Here is a 22,100-nt window from a genome sequence, read left to right as displayed (position 1 = left end):
ATACATAAAAAGTATGTCACATATCTCAGATTGAATTATTACCTATCGCCATCTGCAGAATCCATATGATGAGACTGAATGCTTTATCACTTCCGTGTTTCTCAACTTTCACATTGCCTGTGTGCAAGCTGTCAAATGTTAGTGAAGTGGTAGAAAATAGAAATATAACAATTTTTCTTCATGATACCTATGATGATTATAAAAAATACAAGCTTCTGTGTTAAGAGCATCTTTGTTGTTTGATGGGTGGGCCCACTTAAACACTTGCCGATTAAAATAAACATTAAAAAATTGTTAAGGCCATCGCGGAAAGATTAAATGATTTCCTTGCTTCGGTTTTTACTGAAGAGGATGTTGGGGAGATAACCGTATCAGAGAAGGTTTTCATGGGCAATGATTCAGATGGACTGAATCAAATCACGGTGAACCTAGAAGATGTGGTAGACCTGATTGACAAACTGAAGAGTAGTAAATCACCTGGACCGGATGGTATACACCCCAGAGTTCTGAAAGAACTACAAAATGAAATTTCAGATCTATTAGTAAAAATTTGTAACCTATCATTAAAATCATTCATTGTACCTGAAGACTAGAGGATAGCTAATATAACCCCAATATTTAAAAAGGGCTCCAGGGGTGATCCGGGAAACTACAGACCGGTTAGCCTGACTTCAGTGCCAGGAAAAATAGTGGAAAGTGTTCTAAACATCAAAATCACAGAACATACAGAAAGACATGGTTTAATGGAACAAAGTCAGCATGGCTTTACCCAAGGCAAGTCTTGCCTCACAAATCTGCTTCACTTTTTTGAAGGAGTTAATAAACATGTGGACAAAGGTGAACCGGTAGATGTAGTATACTTGGATTTTCAGAAGGCATTTGACAAAGTTCCTCATGAGAAGCTTCTAGGAAAAGTAAAAAGTCATGGCATAGGTGGTGATGTCCTTTCGTGGATTGCAAACTGGCTAAAAGACAGGAAACAGAGAATAGGATTAAATGGACAATTTTCTTAGTGGAAGGGAGTAGGCAGTGGAGTGCCTCAGGGATCTGTATTGGGACCCTTACTTTTCAATATATTTATAAATGATCTGAAAAGAAATACGACGAGTGAGATAATCAAATCTGTAGATGATACAAAATTGTTCAGAGTAGTTAAATCGCAAGCAGATTGTGATAAACTGCAGGAAGACCTTGTAAGACTGGAAAATTGGGCATCAAAATGGCAGATGAAATTTAATGTGGACAAGTGCAAGGTGATGCATATAGGGAAAAATAACCCATGCTATAGTTACACAATGTTAGGTTCCATATTAGGTGCTACAACCCAAGAAAGAGATCTAGGCGTCATAGTGGATAACACATTGAAATCGTCGGTTCAGTGTGCTGCGGCAGTCAAAAAAGCAAACAGAATGTTGGGAATTATTAGAAAGGGAATGGTGAATAAAACGGAAAATGTCATAATGCTTCTGTATCGCTCCATGGTGAGACCGCACCTTGAATACTGTGTACAATTCTGGTTGCCGCATCTGAAAAAAGATATAATTGCGATGGAGAAGGTACAGGGAAGGGCTACCAAAATGCTAAGGGAAATGGAACAGCTCCCCTATGAGGAAAGACTAAAGAGGTTAGGACTTTTCAGCTTGGAGAAGAGATGGCTGAGGCGGGGATATGATAGAGGTGTTTAAAATCATGAGAGGTCTAGAACGGGTAGATGTGAATCGGTTATTTATTCTTTCAGATAATAGAAAGACTAGGGGACACTCCATGAAATTAGCATGTGGCACACTTAAAACAAATCGGAGAAAGTTCTTTTTCACTCAACGCACAATTAAACTCTGGAATTTGTTGCCAGAGGATGTGGTTAGTGCAGTTAGTATAGCTGTGTTTAAAAAAGGATTGGATAAGTTCTTGGAGGAGAAGTCCATTACCTGCTATTAATTAAGTTGACTTAGAAAATAGCCACTGCTATTACTAGCAATGGTAATATGGAAATTAGACTTAGTTTTTGGGTACTTGCCAGGTTCTTATGGCCTGGATTGGCCGCTGTTTGAGACAGGATGCTGGGCTTGATGGACCCTTGGTCTGACCCAGTATGGCATGTTCTTTTGTTCTTTTGTATTGGGTCTAAAAATATTTTGTGATGACAAAACTTAAGAATGTGCTTGAGAGTTCATTACTACATTTTTTCATGGGGACAGTTCACCACACTTCCCTAGTCCTACCAGAATGAACTGGGAGCTCACTATTAGCACTACAGAGAACAAGTATTCTAGATTCACCCAGCAGAACTCTAGTAATCTTACCAATACCCTCCTTCCTTCCGGCAGGAGGAAAGCAGCACCTCATACCAGTGTGCACTTCCATTGCCAGCTTCAATCTGATGTAATCTCGCAGGACCCACTGGTTCTGCATGTTAACATATCAGATTATAACTGACATAATGAGGCACACACAGGTAAAAAGTGCTACTGTTCTCTTGCTGGTGAGGGTAAGGGACGAATCTTGCAAAATGTGGTTTGCTGTGCCACAGGGATTGAGCAAACTTGATAGTGTGGCACAAAATTTAAAAAAAAAAAGTATAAAGTATATGGCCAACAAATATGCACTGGTTTGCAATTTTATTTGTTTGTTTCAATTGTCAGTGAGCATGCAAAATTTCTTGTATTGTTGCTTGTGAGTTATATCATCATAAACTCATGAGAATATAACTTTACAAACTAATTTCTATCTACAAAACACATAACATAAGAATTTCCCATACTAGGTCAAACCGATAGCCATCAAGCCCAGCATCCTGTATCCAACATTGGCCAACATAGGTCACAAGTATCTGGCAAGATCCCAAACAACAAGCAGATCCCATGCTGCTATTGCGCAGTGACAAGTAGTGGCTATTTCTTAAGTCGTCTTGGTTAATAACAGTTTGTTGACATCTCCAGGAACTTGTCCAAATCTTTTTTAAACCCAGCTATGCTATCTGCCATGACCACTTCCTCTGGCAATAAATTCCAGAGCTTAATTGTGCATTGAGTGAGATAATTTCTCAGATTTGTTTTGAATGTGCTATTTTCAAACTTCATGGGGTGCCCAATAATCCTTGTATTTTTTTGAAAGAGTAAATAACTGATTTACGTGTACCCATTCTATTCCACTCATGATTTTAAGGACCTGTATCATATCCCCCTTTAGCCCTGAAAAGCCACTTCCTCTTCAGCCTTTCCTCATAGGGGAGCTGACTCATCCCCTTTATCATTTTGGTTACCCTTCTCTGTACCTTTTCCAATGAAATCCAGAGATTTAAATTTGACCTAGTTAATTTATAGGTGGTTGGTCGGAATGAAGCAAGATCAAAGATCTGTCAATTCAGTATCCAGCATGGAACTTCAACAATGTTTGTGCTTTGTTTGGCCAAGAGCTTTTACATCTGCTTAGAAGGTCTTATTAAGTCTAATGGCGTCTTCATTGTAGATTCTTTAACCAATGAAGTTGATATCTGTTGTGTAGATTTTTAAAGATGCGCGCAGTTCCCGGCACACGGATGTGCCGATTTTTATACCATGTGCGTTGCCTCGCCCATGTTATAAAATACTTTACCCACATGCACAAGTGCGCCTGATTTTATATCTGCGTGCATGTGCGGGCGGGTCATGACTCTCGCACGCAAGGGGCGGGTGATTTAAAAAAAAAAAAAAAAGCATGGCCAATCGGCCCATTCCCAGTTTCCTATCCTCCTACCTAGTCTTCCTCCCCTTTCCCCTCTCCTCCTCAACCCCTAGACCTATCCTATCCTCTTTTTTTTTTTTTTTTTTAGCTTATCTGCTCCTTTGAGCAGTAGTAAGTTCCGCGTGCCAGCCAGCTGACTGCCGGTGCACGCGTCCCCAGGGCATGGCCTAATGGCCACTGTCCCGGTGGGCCCCTGCCCCGCCCAGACCCCGCTCCCGGCCCACCCCTTTCATAGAGCCCGGCACTTCTGCGCATACCAGGAGATATGTGCGTGGCCATGCGCATGTCTCCTGGTATTTGCGCGTGCCGGGCTTTTAAAATGAACCCAATAATTAGCTTGTTTACCAGATCCCCTTGTTTACCTTCTCTTTTTTATACTTGAATATGAAGATGATTGATATATACCGTGCTCAGAGGATGAGCTCCATAGCGGTGTAAAACATGGATTATTTGTAATGTCCTGTAAGGACTGTTTTGTTTTTGAGGTTTGATCATTTCCTGAATGGCATGTAGTAGTAGTAGTGTGTATTTCATAAATTTGATTGTTTACAAAAATCTTACAATTATCTGGCAGTTATCTTTAATTGATAATCGAATGAGAGACTGAAAAAATGTGCATCTGTCACCAATTCTACAACGCGATGAAAAAAAAAATTCCTTCACAACCTCAAATACGTTGGGAAGCTAAGCCAGAGAAGTAGCACGTTTCCCTAGAGTCTAATTACATCAACATACCGATTTACCCTGCAGTTTCGTTTCTCCTCTGAAATGTATCCAGTTTTACTTAGTTATTCTTGTAGTCAAAACAAACTTTTGAAAAAATGTTGCATAATTTCAGCATTCTCTGCTTAAAGAATCTCTTCCCCTTAGGCATGAAATATTTTCCCCCTTAGCCCTAGAAGATACACCCATATCTTAGGTGTTATAATGATAAAAAAGAATCTAATGGTTGGAAGATGATATCTTGGCAGTTTCCACCTTAAATTTAATATAAGCAAACACGCATTCAACTTTGGCTTGACTTTGGTCACTTTTTCTCAGCTTAATAACAACATGCCCGGTTCTTTTGCTTGGTTAGTTTCAATGCAATACTTGCCCGTTCAGTGTTTATATTTGTACCCCAGGTGCATTCTAATACACTTGTCCATAGTAAGCCTCATTTGCTATTAATAGTGGAAGGATTGGATAGGAGTGATAATATTTCCTCTGTTGTGAAAATGTTAAACTGGCTGCCGATTGAAGCAAGATTGAAGCAAGATGTAAATTCAAGATAATTATGCTTACATTTAAGAGTAAGAATAGATTGGGGCCCAGTTACCTGTACAGTAAGCTTAGGCCCTACACACCAGAGAGGCATTTCTGGTCTGAACAAATAAATAATTTCTAGAAGTCACAGGAATGGATGAGGTGCATTTGGAACTACACAAAGAGAGTGCTTTCAGTCTAGAATGGTTTGCCAAAAGAAATATGTTCACAGATGTACTGTGTATAATTTAGGAGGTACACAAAAACATGGCTGTTCAAATAATTTACTTCTGATCTATTTACTAATATTGGCTACAATCTAAACTATAGGCATTGAATAATGCCATCAGGGTTAAGAGATAGATATAGGCCCTATATACAAAAAGTCATGAAGGCTAGAATGTAATAATACCAATATAAATATTTAGGGGCTGATTGCTGCAAGTTGGGTATCATGTTTGGTTATTAGGGAAAGGTTACTATAAGAGAATAGAGGTTTTTTAGATGGGGTGGAGGGATAATGCAAGTCGAGATAAATGAAATGTGATGACTTTTTAAAAAATTTTTATTTATGCAGTTTCAGATATTACATCATATATCGAGAAAAAAAGGAATAAAGGGATCCTTCATTACATTCATTAATAGAAACTTATACAACAGTGATAACTGTTTTAATTTTATACTATGTAAATATGGGTGAAGGAGAAGAGCTTTTTATGTTAGAAAGAAATGTTTTTTATTGTATTTGTATGGTATATCCATGTACCAGATGTATTCTATGCTACTGTATACCATACAAATACAAAAACCATTAATGAGGACTGTACAATATTAAAATAACCAAAATTTTAAATTTATTTTGACAAGTAACACAGCATTAATAATTGACCATTTATAAAAAAATATATACCCAAACATCGATTTATACATTAGCAATAATCAAAAAATGTCCATTTTAATCCAGTAAGACATCACCTTAGAAATGTCCTTTTATTTAAAGCTGTAAAGCGATATTTCCATCAGAGCTGAGCACTGAACGATGTTTTCATCCAAAATGGTTTCGTTGTTAAGGAAAGTATAATCAAATTCCAAATAATGGATATAGTGGTGTTACGATAAGCATTCCAGGCAAACTTCTGTCTTAAAAAAATCAAAATGGCATATAGGCTGGGAGTTGTCAAGGCAGGTGAGAAGCGCCCAAGTGTGGTTATTGCACGATTACTCAATTTCACTCAGAACAAAACACATATGGCAAGTATATCACAGAAAACATATTGTGTGCTATGAAAATCGAACTATTAAAATCTCCCAAGACTACTTGAATTCAGTTTCTACAAAAATGGAGGGAATTTATCCTACTTTTCTCAATCCTGGTGGAGGAAAAGATCTGATTTGCCTTACACTTTCCAACCCACCTGCATATTTGACGTGATGGTGTGTCGCATCTTTTTGAGAAGGCTCATGCGGCTAAGCAGTTCATGGATTATCTGGACCCTTAGGGGTAGATTTTACAAATCTACGCACGTGCGCGAACAAAAGTACGCGGGATTTTATAAGATACGTGCGTAGCCGCGCGTATCTTATGAAATCCGGGGTCGGTGCGCGCAAGGTGGTGCACATTTGTGCACCTTGCGCGTGCCGAGCCCTGCGCGCTGCCCGTTCCCTCCGAGGCCGCTCTCCATTCACCCCCCGCACCTTCCCCTCCCTTCCCCTACCTAACCCACCCCCCCCGGCCCTATCTAAACCCCCTCCCTACCTTTATCTTAAAAGTTACTATTGCCTCCGGGCAGTAGTAACTTACGCGTGCCAGGCCCCGACACAGGCCGCTGTGTTGGGGCACTCGGCCATGCCCCTGGACTGCCCACATGCCCCCGAACACGCCCCCAATCCTAAACCACGCCCCCTGGTCATGCCCCCGACCGCCCCTTTTTGCAAACCCCGGGACTTACGCGCGTCCCGGGGCTTGTGCGTGCCGCTGAGCCTATGCAAAATAGGCTCGGCACGCGCAGGGGTGATTTAAAAGGGTTAAGCGCGTACCTTAGGCGCGTAACCCTTTTAAAATCCGGCCCTTAATCTGGTAACCATATAAAAACTTTACAATGTCTGTTTCCAATCCAACATTTTTAGGATTGGCAATGATAATTATAGTCTTTGACTTACAGTGGCAAAAAAAGTCTGGTTAATGTTTGTTTTGACTGTGCAACTATTCAAATTGTCTGGTTTTTTTCTGTTGAATAATCTTAAATAGTTATGTTGGGATAGCACCTGCTTCGGATATTATGTAAATCCTACTGTCTCGAAGAAGAGAGGTTATCTAAATTGGTGAATTTGGGGTTTGTGAGATAGGAAAAGATATAGGGTGGGGGAATGAGTCTGAGCTGAGTCTGTTGGGGAGGGGGAGGTAGGGTTTGGATTCGTGGAATGAATAGTCAAGCCGGTATCTGGTGTACATACTTCTTGCCATGGGTCTCTTTGCTGAGTTGTAATCCCAAGACACGGTTTTGGATATTGAGGAGCTTTTTTTCATTGGGCTCCGTATGCAGAGTTCCCACACTACACGGGTTCTAGTATTGACAATATGGTGGTGGCTCTATATATATTTAGATACTGTACGATAGGAATACTATAATTACATATGTCTCTTGGAATGTAGCCGGCATGGGCTCGCCTATCAAGAGAGAAAAAAAATATCATATATTAATCGTGCTAAGAAATGCACTTAACAGAAAGAGAGGGTACAATCAAATATTCTCCTCAGGTCATCTAAGCAAAATAGGATGGTCATTATGATTTACAAAAAGTCTCCTTTCTCGTAGAATTCTCTTATCATGATGTACATTTTAATAAAAGAAAGGCTTGATAATCACCTCAATTTATGCGCTTATTACTCTCACTTCTTTTTTATGGCTTTGATTACGCATATATCAGAATTTAGTTCTATACCGATAATATTAGGAGGGGATTTTAATTGTGTAGGTGACATTCAGTTAGATAAATGGACTATGGCAAGACTCCCCAAGTTGTCCCAGGGCAAAGGGATTCCTTTTTAATGTGATAAACCCAATTTGTTGGAGATTTGGAGGGTTCTCCATCCCAGGGAAAAGGACTATACCCATTATGCTAGAGCTCATGATTCTAAATCTCAAATAGATTATATTCTACTGTCTACTAATTTGTTTGATCAAGTTATCTTAGCTAAGATAGAAGCTTTAGTAATTCAGACCATCAGCCCTGTAGTGTGCAAGATGGATGCATGAAATGTCTGGTTCTTTTGGGAATTGGCATGTGCCAAGTTGGTTGAATACTGACCCAGACATTAAAACATTTTTGATCAATAAATGGCAGTTATTTCTGTCTACTAATACCCAACATGCAAATGACCCAGTATTATTTTGGGAACACCTAAGGCTGAACTAAGTGGTGAAATTATGAGTTATGTGGCAGCAAAGAAAAAGAAGAGGAATAGGGCTATTTTAGATTTGGAAAAAGTTATTTTATGATAAAACTCTAATAAATCACAGATTGGTGAGTGATATGACTAGTTAGATATACTCAGCAAATTTTAAAATATCTTATTCATCAAAGGGCAGTGGGTGCTACTTTTGCTTTCAAGCACAAACTTTTCAGATATGGCAATAAATCTGGCCAGATGCTTGCTAATTTGGCTAAAGCTCATTTAACTTCTAATTTTATTGGGGGCATTAGGGGACAACAAGAATCATTGGATTACAAATACTGAGTGATTGGGAAGGTTTTTCATACATTACATACAGAGGAAAATATGAATGAGGATAAATTGACAGAATTTTTTGAAGGTCTTTCTCTTCCTCACCTTATGGAGGACAATTTAAGGAGACTAAATAATCCCATTACAGAGCAAGAGATTAATAATATAATTCAAGAGCTCCCATTATAAAAAATCTCCAAGTCCCAATGGTCTCCCATCCTTGTTTTATAAAAGGATTTGGTGGGACCACCTTTGAAGGGTCTCTAATGTGATAGAAAATGAGTCTTTCGCAGATACTATGAAGGTTGCGACAATAGTAGTATTACCCAAACCAGGAAAGAATTTGGCACACCTAAGCTCAATTAGACCTATTTTATTATTAAATCAAGGCATGGAAATATATTCCAACATATTAACTAACCATTTAATGCTGATCCTGCCAAGTCTATTTTCCCCAGAACAAATACATTTTGTGTATGGGAGAATATCTGCTATGCTTATAAGAAGATTCTTGCTGGCTTTAGGAATCTGTAGGAAGGTGAGACCTCGAGATTCCATGGTGGTGAGCTTTGATGCTGAGAAGGCCTCTGACAGAGTGTCGTGTGGATTTCTTCATGCTATTTTGGAAAAATTTGGTTCTATAAGATTGGATGTTCAATTATTGTATAAAGACCCTAAAACTTTTATCTCATGAAATGGGTCTGACTCAACTCTTTTGCTCTGGGGAGGGGTAACATAGAAATATAGAAGTGACGGCAGAAAAAGATCAAATGGTCCATCCAGTCTGCTCAGCAAGTTTATGGTAGTATCTGCCGCACCGTACAGGTCACCCATACTTATCAGTTTCCCAGACTGTAAGAGTCAGGGCCTTTGTTGGTTGCTGTCTGAATCTAATTCCCCTTTTCCTTTTTCCCCCCTGCTATTGATGCAGAGAGCAATGATGGAGTTACATCAGCAGTATGAAGGCTTATTGGTTAAGTGTAGTAACCGCCACACCAGCAAGTTACAGCATGCACTCTTTTCTTCATTTCCATCCTCTAGCCTTTAGAGATCCACAGTGTTTATCCCATGCCCCTTTGAATTCTTTAATTGTTTTTGTCTTCACTTCCTCCTCCGGAAGGGCATGCCAGGCATCCACCACCCTCTCTGTGAAGAAATGTTTCCGGACTTTGGTTCTGAGTCGTCCTTCCTGTGTTAGGATTAGTGGGTGTGTGGGCCCTAGGCCAAGGTGAGAGATGGTACTGCCCATGGGGAGGAGCCCCGTGAGCCTCACCGTTGGGAGGCGAGGCCTCAGCTGACGTCAGACACAGTTCAAGTCTAGAGTCTTTATTAAAGAGAGAGAGCAGCACTACCCATGGAGCAGGGGGTGCCAGAGAAAGTCTCACAGACACTGAGGTACCACTGGTCAGTGGAATGGGGGGATACCCAAGGAGGGTACCTCAGGACAGATGGTAATGGTCTGCAGAGCGGGGTACACTGATGAAGTCCTCTGTAGAGATGGTAATGGTCCGCAGAGTGGAGTACTCACGGCTGGAGTAGCGATGGTTCCTGGAAAGCCCCAGAGAATGGGGCAGGCAGAAGTCCAAGGCATCAGGCCTTCCGAGGAGCGGATAGCCAGAGACGAAGGAGAGGCCCCCAAGGAGCGGGTACCCTGGGCGTCGCACGCCATGGAAGTAGAAGCTGGAATGAAGGGTCCTTCAGTGAGCGAAGCGGAATTAGCAAGAGGGAACTCGTTGCCAAGCCTTAGATAGGCAGGGCCAGCTGACTTAAATGTGCAGGAGGATTGATGTCATCCGGAGGGGATGCCCCCGAGGTTCCCGCCATGATGTGCTTAAGACTGGCCCGAGCGCGCGTGCCTAAGTTATTCCGAAAGCAAGATGGCGGTCAGCGGTGTCTGTGCCACCCTGGGAGGCCTGGGAGCGGTAGGCAGGCTGGCGATGGCTGGTTGAGGCCACAAGTCTTCCCAATAGAGTCGGGGATGTGAAGAAAGAGGTGAGCAACAGCGACCGGGTGTAACTTCCTGGAGTTTGATTTCATGACTCCTAGTTGTTCTACTTTCTTTCCAACAGAAAAGGTTTGTCGATTGTGCACCATTAAAACTTTTCAGGTATGCCTTCTATCTCCCTTGTTGTTTATACTCACATTAGAACAACTCATACACAAATTGAAACAGGATGTCTAGGTAACTGGTTTTAAATCAGGGAATTATGATCTAAAACTAATGATGTTTGCGGACGACATCTTAATGATCCTGACAGATGCGATCGCTTCCTTACCAATAGTGTTACAGATAATAGGAAATTATGGTAGCTGCTCTGGGCTGAAATGTAATCTGTCTAAATTTGAAGCATTGGACATAGGTCATTTGAAAGATTCCGGGCCTGATTTTCCAATAACATGGGCTGAAAATACTATTAAATATCTAGCTATTAAGATACACAGTAATCCAGATAAATGGTATATTTTAAACATTTCTCCATTAATACAGGAATTTTGTAAAAACTTGAGAGTTGGAAACATTTTCCATTGTCTCTCATGGGATGTTTAGCTCTAGTTAAGATTATCTTAATACCTAAATTGATATACATATTACAAATGGTCCCTTTGATAATGTTACAAAAAGATCTAAAAGTGATTTGGAGCTTGTATTCCAAATTTTTCTGGAGGCATGGTAGGGCGCAGTTATCTATTGCCAGATTAATGGTTCCCAAAGATGAAGTTTGTAGAATGAGTTTGCTGAGTAAGTGTTTGTTAGGCACTCCAAAAAATTTAGTTGAAATGGAAGAAAATTTTGCATATCCCTATAGTCTGCCCTATTTATTACATATCCCACATTATTGTAAGATCTATACAAATGAGGTGGAATTATCTTAGGAGTCTTCTAGGGTTACATAAGGGTAGGGCTTTTTGTTTACTTATCTATGGAAACCCACAGTTTTCACCAGGCTCTGAAAATGAGCATTTTCATATAGTGCACCAACAAGGCATTGTAAATTTACAGCTTTTTATTAATCTGCAAGCTGGGGAAATTCACTCTCTTCCTTTTTATTGTCAACATTTACATATTCAAGCAAATGATTTCTTAACATATTTGCAGTAACGTAGTTATATTTCTTCTTTGAAGCCTTTTGATAATGGCAGATTGACAAATGACTCCTTCCAGTGGCTATTACACCTGTTTGGGAAAACAGTTTCTATTTCAAGAATGTATGACATTGTTCACAATAATTCTAAATACTTTGGGCCGGATTTTAAGAGGTATGCGCGGGAGTACATTTGTGCGCGCAACCCGGCACGCACAAATGTACGCCTAATTTTATAACATGCGCACGCAGCCGCGCGCATGTTATAAAATCCAGGGTCAGCACGCGCAAGAGGTGCACAATTGTGCAACTTGCGCGCACCGAGCCGCACAGCCTTCCCCTACCTAACCCTTCCCCCAGCCCTACCTAAATCCCCCTCCACCTTAGTTTCCTTATTTATGCCTGCCTGCGCCGGCCAAATGCCGGCGCGCAATCCCCAGGCCCAGCGGCAGTGGAGAGGCCTCTGGACATTCCCACGCCCCACCCCTGGACCATCCCGCCCATGCACTGCCCATTTTTTCAAGCCCTGGGACTTACACACATCCCGGGGCTTGCGCGCGTCGCCGGGCCTATGCAAAATAGGCTCTGTGCGCATAACCCCCCCTATGCGCGTAAATCCACCTGGATTTACACGCATAGGCTTTGGAAATCTGCCCCTGTCTCGTGATTTACAATACTCACAGAAGATATATATATACATGTAGTTCATTAGTAAAGAGAGCAGTGAACAGTATGTTATTTAAAGAATTACATTTTCAGATTCTCAATAGAATAATTATTTGACCTAGTAAGGCTTTTTTGGCAAAGCTCACAGTCTCTGATAAATGTCTTAAATGTTTGCAATCCTCTGCAACATTCGTACATTTTGTGGGATTGTATAACGGTGCAAGTTTGTTGGGAGTCCTTACTACATTTTTTTTAGCAAATAATTAAGGATATATTTCCATAGTCGGCTATGTTTTCTTTGAGACATGTGGATTCAAGGTGTGTTTTGAAGAATCCTCCCAAGCTATTCCTGGTTAAGGGCTGCTTGGGAGCTTTAAAGCTTATTTTGGTAAGATGGCTGGAAAAGACATGTCCGGACTTTGGCTCTGGACATCTTCTGTGCTGGAGTTATATATGTTGGAATGTAAATCGGTTGAGGAAAATTCGGAAAAGAAGCTGTTTTTCCATCAGCAAATATAGATTGGATCTTATCTGCAATACCAGAGGACCTGCGAGCCAAACTAGTTCAGGCTCAGGGTTGACCATTTAACTACACGGAGATGCTCCACTACAAAGTGACTTTCTTTGCCATGTAACTATATCAATTTTAGGTCACAGATGGATAATGGATTTAATTTGTTAATAAGCTCGACCCTTGGAGTTATTTGTTTTTTGCATTCTATCGTATATTGATAGTAATGTCTGCAGCTTGGGGGGGTTAAGGAGAGAAAACAAATGGTTGTTATTGAATTCTAATGTATTGGTGCATGTGTACTGCCTTATCCCTTGACTACTACTGTTGCAATATCTATCAATATATATTTGCACATATTTGACTCTTAAGTCAAATATGTGCAAATATATATTTTATGAATGCTCATGGTGATTATGCTGAAAATCAGACCTGTCTGCAGCCCCTAATGATTGAACTTGGACGTTCCTTCATCGAGATCAATGAATTCTGTTTACAGAATGAAACAGTTTATCTGTACAGATTTTGATATTTCTGCTTACTGTTGCCCCCACATCATTGAGAAAAGTATAAACAGCAAGATTTGACCTTTGTGGGATCCCACTTGTAACTTCCTTCTAACTGGAGTATGTACCATTCATTCTAATCCACCTGTGTCTTTAATGTGCAAATCAGAAACACATGCAGTGATTAATTCCTGAAATTCTGAGTTATAGTGGTTACGTATCCATGCCTTAATTCTAGTCTCTAACCCTTGGTGTGTTTTGCCTTCTCTTGGGTTATGTAAACCTCTGTTTTTTTTTCTTAATACTTGGTTTAGTATATTTGTGAAGATTTCTGTCTGTAGCAACCTTTCCATTCTAAACACAGAAAGCAAAAAGTCAGTGATTTCTGCTTTGTTTCCTACCTTTGTTTCTCACTCTCATCTTTGAAGGGATCTTTAGCATAATTCCTCTTCCTTTTAAAAAAAAATTAATATTCTTACCCTCTGGGATTACTTTTTGCTACCTTGACAATAGTTTAATCCCTTGCCATTGCTTGTACAATTCTTTGCTTATGTTTTATTGGTGCATACTTTGCAGTTTTAGTAAACTTCACCTGTTGCTCTCTATTTTTCTTTTAAGATCCCTTTTCAGGTGTTTTTCCCTTGGCTTCATAAATGTCGCATGTAATTTACACTTTTTTATTCCTGCAGTTTCTCATGTGTATGCAACTTTAACAGCTTGGTAAAATCTCATTAACTATCCCCTGTATCTCTTTATTGCCTTTACATTTAATTCTTTATCACACTCCTTTTTAGATGTTTTGTATTGCTGCAAAAGTTAAATTACCTTGGCTTTTATTTTCTGGCTTTTATGAACTGTGCCCAAATACTTAAATAAGAAGAAAGGTTTGTGATGAAGTCACTTGTAAATACTTGATAAGGCAAAATTGTGTGTGCAGCGCCTTATTGATCCCCCCTTTGCTGGTTATTCCTTAAGGTGCTGAAAATTCTGGTGAGGGCAGTGGTGGAAGGAATAGCGGATCGGAAAGGAGAATTAGCCACAAGCTTGAAAGGGAAACTGCAGGAGTTGTTTGGCCGAGTGACTGCAAGAGAGACGAGTGATGCAGAAATCTGGAAGCTATATGCTAAACTATATGGCAATGGGAAGAGTGGTAACCAAGAAGATAATGAAAAGGTTAGTGTTTCTCCTTCATAACCACATATGTTGGTGTCCTCAGATAGGAAATGGGTCTGAATTTACTCCATGGTTTGTTTTTTTAATGACATGAATTTGGTGAGTAGAGGAAAGCTGACTAAATTTGTTTGAAAATGAATGAATTTATAACTGTAATGGGGTGAGCCTAACATCACTTTTATTTTTAAAATCGTTTCAACATCTTAGGGAAGTTGTTTTACCGTATTTTCCGGTGTATAGTCGCATCCCTCTATAAACAGCCATTTTACGAAAAAGTTGGTAGTTAAGTCACACCTTTGTATAAGAATGACCTGTTTGTACAGAGTCTTATGCATTTATGCTATAATTTTTCCAATACAAAAATAAATTACCGTATCTTTCGCTCCATAAGATGCACCTAGGATTCAGAGGGGGGAAATTAAAAAAAAAAAATGGTGTGCTAAACCGGCTCTGTCCCCGGGTGTCTGTGCGTCTTATGGAGCAAATTAGGGGAGTGCATAAAATTTTTTTTTGTCCCCATTTCGTTTTCGGATCTGGGGAGGGCCATTTTGGTCCACTCCCCAGATCAGAAAACTTTGATCGTTCTCTTTCTGTGAGAACCCGCCCCCCCCCCATCCCAACCTAAATTTAATTAACTATAACCCCCCAAGACCTGCCAAAAGTCCCTGGTGGTCCAGCGGAGATCCGGGAGCGATCTCCTGCACTTGGGCCGTCGGCTGCCAGTAATCAAAATGGCGCCGACAGCCCTTTGCCCTTACTATGTCACAGGGGCTGACCAATGGCACCGGAAGCCCCTGTGACATAGTAAGGGCAAAGGGCCATCTGCGCCATTTTGATTACTGGCAGCCGACGGCCCAAGTGCAGGAGATCGCTCCCGGACCTCCGCTGGACCACCAGGGACTTTTGGCAGGTCTTGGGGGGGTCAGGAGGGTGGGGGGTTGTAGTTAGTTGTTTGTTTTTTTTTTGTTTATTTTTTATATTCGCTCCATAAGACGCACAGACATTTTTCCCCCACATTTGGGGGAAATAAAGTGTGTCTTATGTCACACTGGTGTATAAGTTGCAACCACTGACATTACTGAAAAAACTGTGACTTATACACTGGAAAATACAGTACTTTGAAATGTATCAAAGGTGACCTTGGAAATGCTACAATTCACAGCTACACTACATAAGCCTTTTTAAATTTTATAAATTTGTCTTTGCATATTTGCATGTTTAAATTGAAATGTGGAGAATTTGTATAACCCTGAAAATGCATTTAGTGGTTGTAACAAATTTCAAAACCAGACATTTTTATGAATTGTTACATATATTTGTGACATCATTGAGCCAGCAGTTCAACTTTTCTTATTGGATATAAGTGTTCATGTTTGCTGACAGTTTCCCAGGTATTGGGGTATAAATTTCACAAGTGCAGAATTGATGATTGAAATGTTCCTTTAGAAAATGAGGCCTTCACCCTGTCAAGCTTTTAATTATTTTGATTATCTAATTGCAGAATTAATGACCCTATAAAACATGGGTCACATCTATCTGTCTAGACAGTTGCTTTTTTATTTCAAAATTACTTTTATATATGTTTTTTGTATGCCTTTCAACTTCAAGACATAACACCGCTATGGAACATCTGTGCCACAGCTGTTTCTTGCTGTTTTAGAAGAGAAGACTATTGCTTGGGGAATATCTGTAGTGTTGCATTAAATTTATTGACATGATAGGCTTTGCAACCTTATTTTCCATGAGTGGCATTAGAGAGGATTGCTAGCAAGTATTTTTTTGGTTTTTCATATTAAATTTAACAACCTAAAATGCATAATTATAAAATATAGCAGCTTTCATGTGATTGCAATAATATAAAAAGAAAATACAGTTCTTCAGTATTCTCTATCAGATCTTATAGAGCAACTTTTGCATAAAAATATTTTCTGTTTACACAACTTGCTTTTGTTAAATTTAAGACAGTAATATTAGCAAGGGTAAACATAGAAATATAGAACATGATAGCAGATAGTCTAAAAGGTCATTCAGTCTGCCATTTTCCCTGACTACTGCAAAACCGCTAGACCCTATCTCTGGCTTTACTTTCAGCTCCCCACAACCAAATATTCTTTGTATTTTTCTCATATTTTCTTGAATTCTGATACTGTCTTTTTAAATCTGCCACCTCCATTTGAAGACCATTGCATGCACCTACCACCCCTTCTGTGAAGAAATATTATTTTGTTGTGCTCTGAGTTTGCCCTCACTTGTTCTAGAAGTTGCTTTATATCAAAAAATGCTTAACCCCTTGTGTATCATACTAGAGATGTGCTTAGTTTTAAGTTTTCGGGTCGGGCACTTCATGGAAAACTTCGTTTTCCTACATTTTTTTTTTCGGCAAAAAGGACCCAAAAACCCCCCCCACCACCACAACCCTTCAAATTTACTTAATTACAACCCCCATCACCATCCCGATCTACCCCCCCCTCCGCCCCCCCCCCCCAAGATTTACTAAAAGCCCTGGTAGTCCAGCAGGATCCTGGGAGCGATCTCTCCCTCTCGGGCCATTGACTGCCACTAATCAAAATGGTGGCAGTCGGCACTTTGCCCTTACCATGTGACGAGGCTACCGGTGCCATTGGTCGGCCCCTGTCACAAGGAGCAATGGATGGCCCGTGCCATTTTCAAAGATGGCGCCGGATGTCCATTGCTCCTGCCATGTGACAGGGGCTGACCAATGGCACCGGTAGTCCCTGTCACATGATAAAGGCAAAGGGCCACGGCGCCATTTTGATTCCTGGGAGGCCCAACAGCCCGAGAACGGAAGATCGCTCCCGGGACCCCGCTGGACCACCAAGGCTTTCAGTAAGTTTTGGGGGGGGATTGGGATGGTGGGGGGGGTTGTTATTAAGTCAATTTGAAGGGTTGGGTTTGGGGTATTTTGGTTTTTTAAATAAATGTTCCCCCTCCACCCATGCTAACCTGAAAAATGAATTTTTCCCGAATTTTGGGGAAAATCTGTTTTGGGATTCGGGTCCTCCGAACCATGCCGAATTAGACAATTTCGTTGAAATTGTCCAATTCAGCAAAAATGAATGCACATCTCTAGTTCACATCCCTGAGGTATTTGAATGTCTGTCATATCTCCCCAACTCCTCTGGGTTCCTTAAGGCATACATATTTATAGGGCTTAAGGTACAGACTTTGCACCATTTTGGTAGCTGTCTACTAGTCTGCCTCTATTTTGTTTATATCCTTTCAGAGATGCAGCTCCCAGAACTGGACACAGTAATTCAGATGAGGTTTCACCAATTATCTATACAGAAATATTAATACTACCTTTTTATTTCTGTAGATTGTATCTCTGATTACACACCTTTGCTTTCTACTGGCTCTCCCTACATCAGCAACCTTAACCTAATCAGATATGATCCCCCAAAGGCATCTGTAAATAGAAGTATTTAATGGGGAAAAAGGGAGATGAATTAGGTATTGAGGACAAGCTTAGGAAATATTTCCACACATTGGCAAATATCAGAGATAAGTCATGGTCCCCTGCCTTTAAACATGCATCACTGTTGCATCTTTCTACACCATTACCATGCATATTGTTATGACCATAAGGGATTTTGGGGGAAAGATAAGCTGTCAATATTTATGGTTCCCTTCATCATCCCCCGAAACCTTGGAAGGTAAAGATAAACAGGTTCAGGCAGGGGTAATGAGTAAGATAGGGATGTAGCCTCAGTCCTACCTCTTTAATATCTATATCTATGAGCTCACCACCTATCTGGAGAGATCCTCAGCACCATGACTGAAACTAAATAGCTCATAGATCTGGTTAGTCTATCCTATAGCCCAGAAAGTTTGCAATTTGCCAGAGTCCTACTGCAAATTGAGAACCCTGCAGGTGAATCTAGAAAAGACAAAGATAATTTCCAGGAAAAGCCAAAAAAAAAAATCTCCAACATAAATTCAAACTTCACCTAACTAACCAAAAATACCACACTCTAGAGCAGGAGTCTCAAACTCTGGTCCTCGAGGGCTGCAAACTGTTTGGCTTGTCGGGATATCCCTAATGAGAATGCATGAAATAGATTGGCATTTAAATCAGGCAATTTATTTTATTTAAAATTACTTATATTTCGTCAGTTCCAAAAATCTGTTCAGCATGAATTACACTAAAACAATCATATATTAACATAATATAATAAAATTAAAATACAAACAGGAAAACAAGGATTAAAACTTTGCATAAACATTAAAACTTTACATCATTACATGAACAGTCAAGATTAACATACATAAGGACAAATACAAAACTGAGTCAATCTGCCTCAACCAAAAGCTTCGTTAAAGAACACTTCCTTCAAAGCCTCATGAGCAATGTGCATGCAAGCCTCTCTTACATGTTCATTAAGGAAACTTCTGTAAATCCAACCAGTTTGCAGCCCTCGAGAACTGGAGTTTGACACCCCTGTACTGGGCTATACGTATCTTGGACTCATGCTAAGTGCATCTGGGAGCTTTAAATTGACTAAAAAAATATGAGAAAAAGCAAAACTCTAAGGTGTCGATTTTAAAAAGACCGAGCATGCGTCCATGTATGTGCAGTTCCCAGTGTGTGCACATGGATGCGCCGATTTTATAACATGTGCATGCTGGAGCAGAAGTAGTTTCTGCGTGCTGGCCAGCTGCCGGCACGTGCTTCCCTGGGACAGCTGTCCCGGCTGGCCTCCATCCCGCCCCACCCAGACCACACACCCACCAGGCCCGCCCCTTTTTTCAGGGCCCGGCACTTGTGCGAGTATCGGTTACGCACATGGCCGTGCCCTTTAGAAAATGTGTGTGGTGGCCACACGTGTAACAACCAGTATTTGTGCATGGGGGCCTTTGAAAATTTGGCCTTTAGGGTCTTCTGTGCAATAAAGAAAAACCTATTCAGTTTCAACTACCCATTATCACTCCTGTTAAAATGATTATCCATCAATAACCAGACTGAATTAACCATTGCATGCGGGTGATGTTATCTGACAGCACCAAACATACTCATCTCTCCTAGCCTAGTAGAGCTTTGAACTCTACCCAGCACGTATGGGAGTTCCCGCAGGGATGTTGCCTCATGAGCCTTCTCAATCAGTTTTTGTCTGAGCACAGCACAGACGTGTATTCAGTTTCTCCTCATTATTTCTGTAAAAATCCTTAATCTTCTTAAATTTGATCATTTTTCTTTAGTTGTCTCATTGTATCAGCAGCACCCACAGCAGCAGTTTTCAGTGATATTAAAAAAAAAAGAAGAAATAGTCCTTGCTTCTTCAATATGTTGGGTCAGAAGAAAAAAATCAACAGTAAGTGGATTCAAAAACTGCATCCATGGCACAGTAATGTCCCCCACTAATGGCTATGAGCTGTGTTAGTGCCTTGGGCCAGAGCATGATAAAAATAATTGTTACGCTTGTAAATGGATGACTCTGCTCTCCCAATGTTCTAAGGTGATTAGGATTGAGCTGCATAAATCTCTCCATAGTAGATCCTCCTCCCTCAGTGCAGCATCATCTGCATCACCGGAAAAAGAGTTTAGCAGGAGCTCTTCAAAGAAAAAGATTTCCCCATCAGCTCAGGCCAAAACTGCATGGTCAAGTCAGCCACCCTGCATCGAAGAAGTGACATTAGTCATTGGACCCATCAGAGCCTGCATCAGAGAAGCATAAGTACTCAGTGTGGTGCATCTGCACTGGTGCTATTGAAGCAACCATCATCAGCACCATCGGTGCACGTGACGCATCAGGTCATCCATTGCACATCCTGCCAGTGCTCGTGATACATGCTGCACCCGATGAACTTGACACACAGCACATCAATTCATTAGATGCATGATGCACTCAATGCACTGATGTTCACAGTATGCGCGGCCCATGCTTTATCAATGCACCTCGAGGTTTCTACACACTGGCTGTACAGTACAGCCAGTTCTCAGATGCATGACCTCATGATACATAGTGCAAGAACATCCTCATTCCACCAGATTCCTCAATAAAACTCTCTAAAGATTCATTGAAGCAATCGGTCATGTTCCTCCAAAGCATTCAAAATTTCCACTCCATCAAAGTTTTTGATGTATCAAGCCCAACACCCAGCACTTCAGGCTGCTCTGCCAACACAAGTGTATGCAGCCCATCCTAGATCTGCAATGGAAGGCATCAGATTATCTCTGACTCTTCCAATAACAAGAGCCCTCACTCCATCCAGGTTACTAGTGGAGGGTCTTCGTTTGGAAACACCGGGACCAATATGTTCCATAATTCCATTCACTGCTAGTAAGCTTCCCACTCAGATGCAGGAACCTATCCTAGTCTCCGAAGAGAATATATCACTGCCCACACCAGGTCAGAAAAGGCATCAGTCACTTAACCAGATTACCTCTTTGATTAAGGAGACAGAAGGAATTATCCAACCTCGCCACTATAGCTGAGGCAATTCCTCAGACTGAGTCCCAGTCTCACCTATAGGGGTGAACAGATCAGAATTCTTACTTGAGGGCTCTGCTACATCAGAAAGAGATAAAGGGGAATTGGACTCGGGCATTGCTCGCTGCTTCAACGGAAAGAGATAGAGGAATTGGACTCGGACAGAAACTAGCAAGGAGACCTCCAGCTTTAACAGTTTGGTAAAATAAGTATGGGGATAACTTGCAAGGCAGATGCCACCCCCTGATGATACCTTTATGGGGGAGACCTAACGTACCTGAAGGTAGAACTAGGAGAAAATGGGAGAGGTTGAAAAACAATGGGCCAAACTAAAAGATGCAATCACAAAAGCAATAAATCTATATATTAGAAAAATAAACAAAAGTAAGAGAAATAAGAAACCAATCTAGTTCTCAAAGGAGGTGGCTGACACAATAAAAGCAAAAAGAACAGCATTCAAGAAATAATAAAGAATTCCAAGATGAGGAACACAGGGAAGAATATCTGGTGAAACTATGGGAGACAAAGAAAGTAATCAAGAAAGCAAAATGTCAGGTGGAAGAAAGAGTTGCCAATGAGGTAAAGTGACAAAATATTTTTCATACATCAGAGAAAGAAGAAAGGTCCAAAGTGGTATTGTGAAATTGAAAGGTGACCAGGATCAATGTGTGGAGAGAGACGAAGATATGGTGGAAATATTAAACAAATACTTCAGTTCTGTGTTCCCCAAAGAAGACCCTGGAGAAGGACAGATGCTAGTTAACAAGACTGAGGATGGGGGTGAAGAAGACAAATCTCCGTTTACAGAAGAGAACATATGGGAAAAGCTAGGAAAACTGAAAGTGGACAAAGCCATGGGGCCTGATGAGGTTCATCCCAGAATACTAAGGGAGCTCAGAGATGTGCTGGCAGGTCCACTGAGTGACCTGTTCAATAGATCCCTGGAAATGGGAGAGGTGCCAATTGATTGGAGAAGAGCAGTGATGGTCCTGCTTCACAAGAGTGGGAGCAGAGAGG

The 22,100-nt window shown here is 40.7% G+C and overlaps 1 protein-coding gene across 4 annotated transcripts in view; it reads left to right on the top strand.

Annotated features, from left to right (window-relative positions):
- TTC27 (tetratricopeptide repeat domain 27) overlaps window positions 1-22,100 on the top strand; it is a 521,976-nt gene that overhangs the window by 484,134 nt on the left and 15,742 nt on the right. For all 4 annotated transcript variants that reach the window (XM_029593895.1, XM_029593892.1, XM_029593893.1 and 1 more), the window contains one exon: window positions 14,437-14,634. In XM_029593895.1, the coding sequence (XP_029449755.1) occupies window positions 14,437-14,634 (198 nt within the window). The remainder of the gene's footprint in view (window positions 1-14,436; window positions 14,635-22,100) is intronic.

Source organism: Rhinatrema bivittatum, chromosome 3 (assembly GCF_901001135.1).
Source record: "Rhinatrema bivittatum chromosome 3, aRhiBiv1.1, whole genome shotgun sequence".
NCBI classification, from domain to species: domain Eukaryota; kingdom Metazoa; phylum Chordata; class Amphibia; order Gymnophiona; family Rhinatrematidae; genus Rhinatrema; species Rhinatrema bivittatum.
Note: the sequence above shows the minus strand (reverse complement) of the source record. Positions and strands in the feature narration are given on the sequence as shown.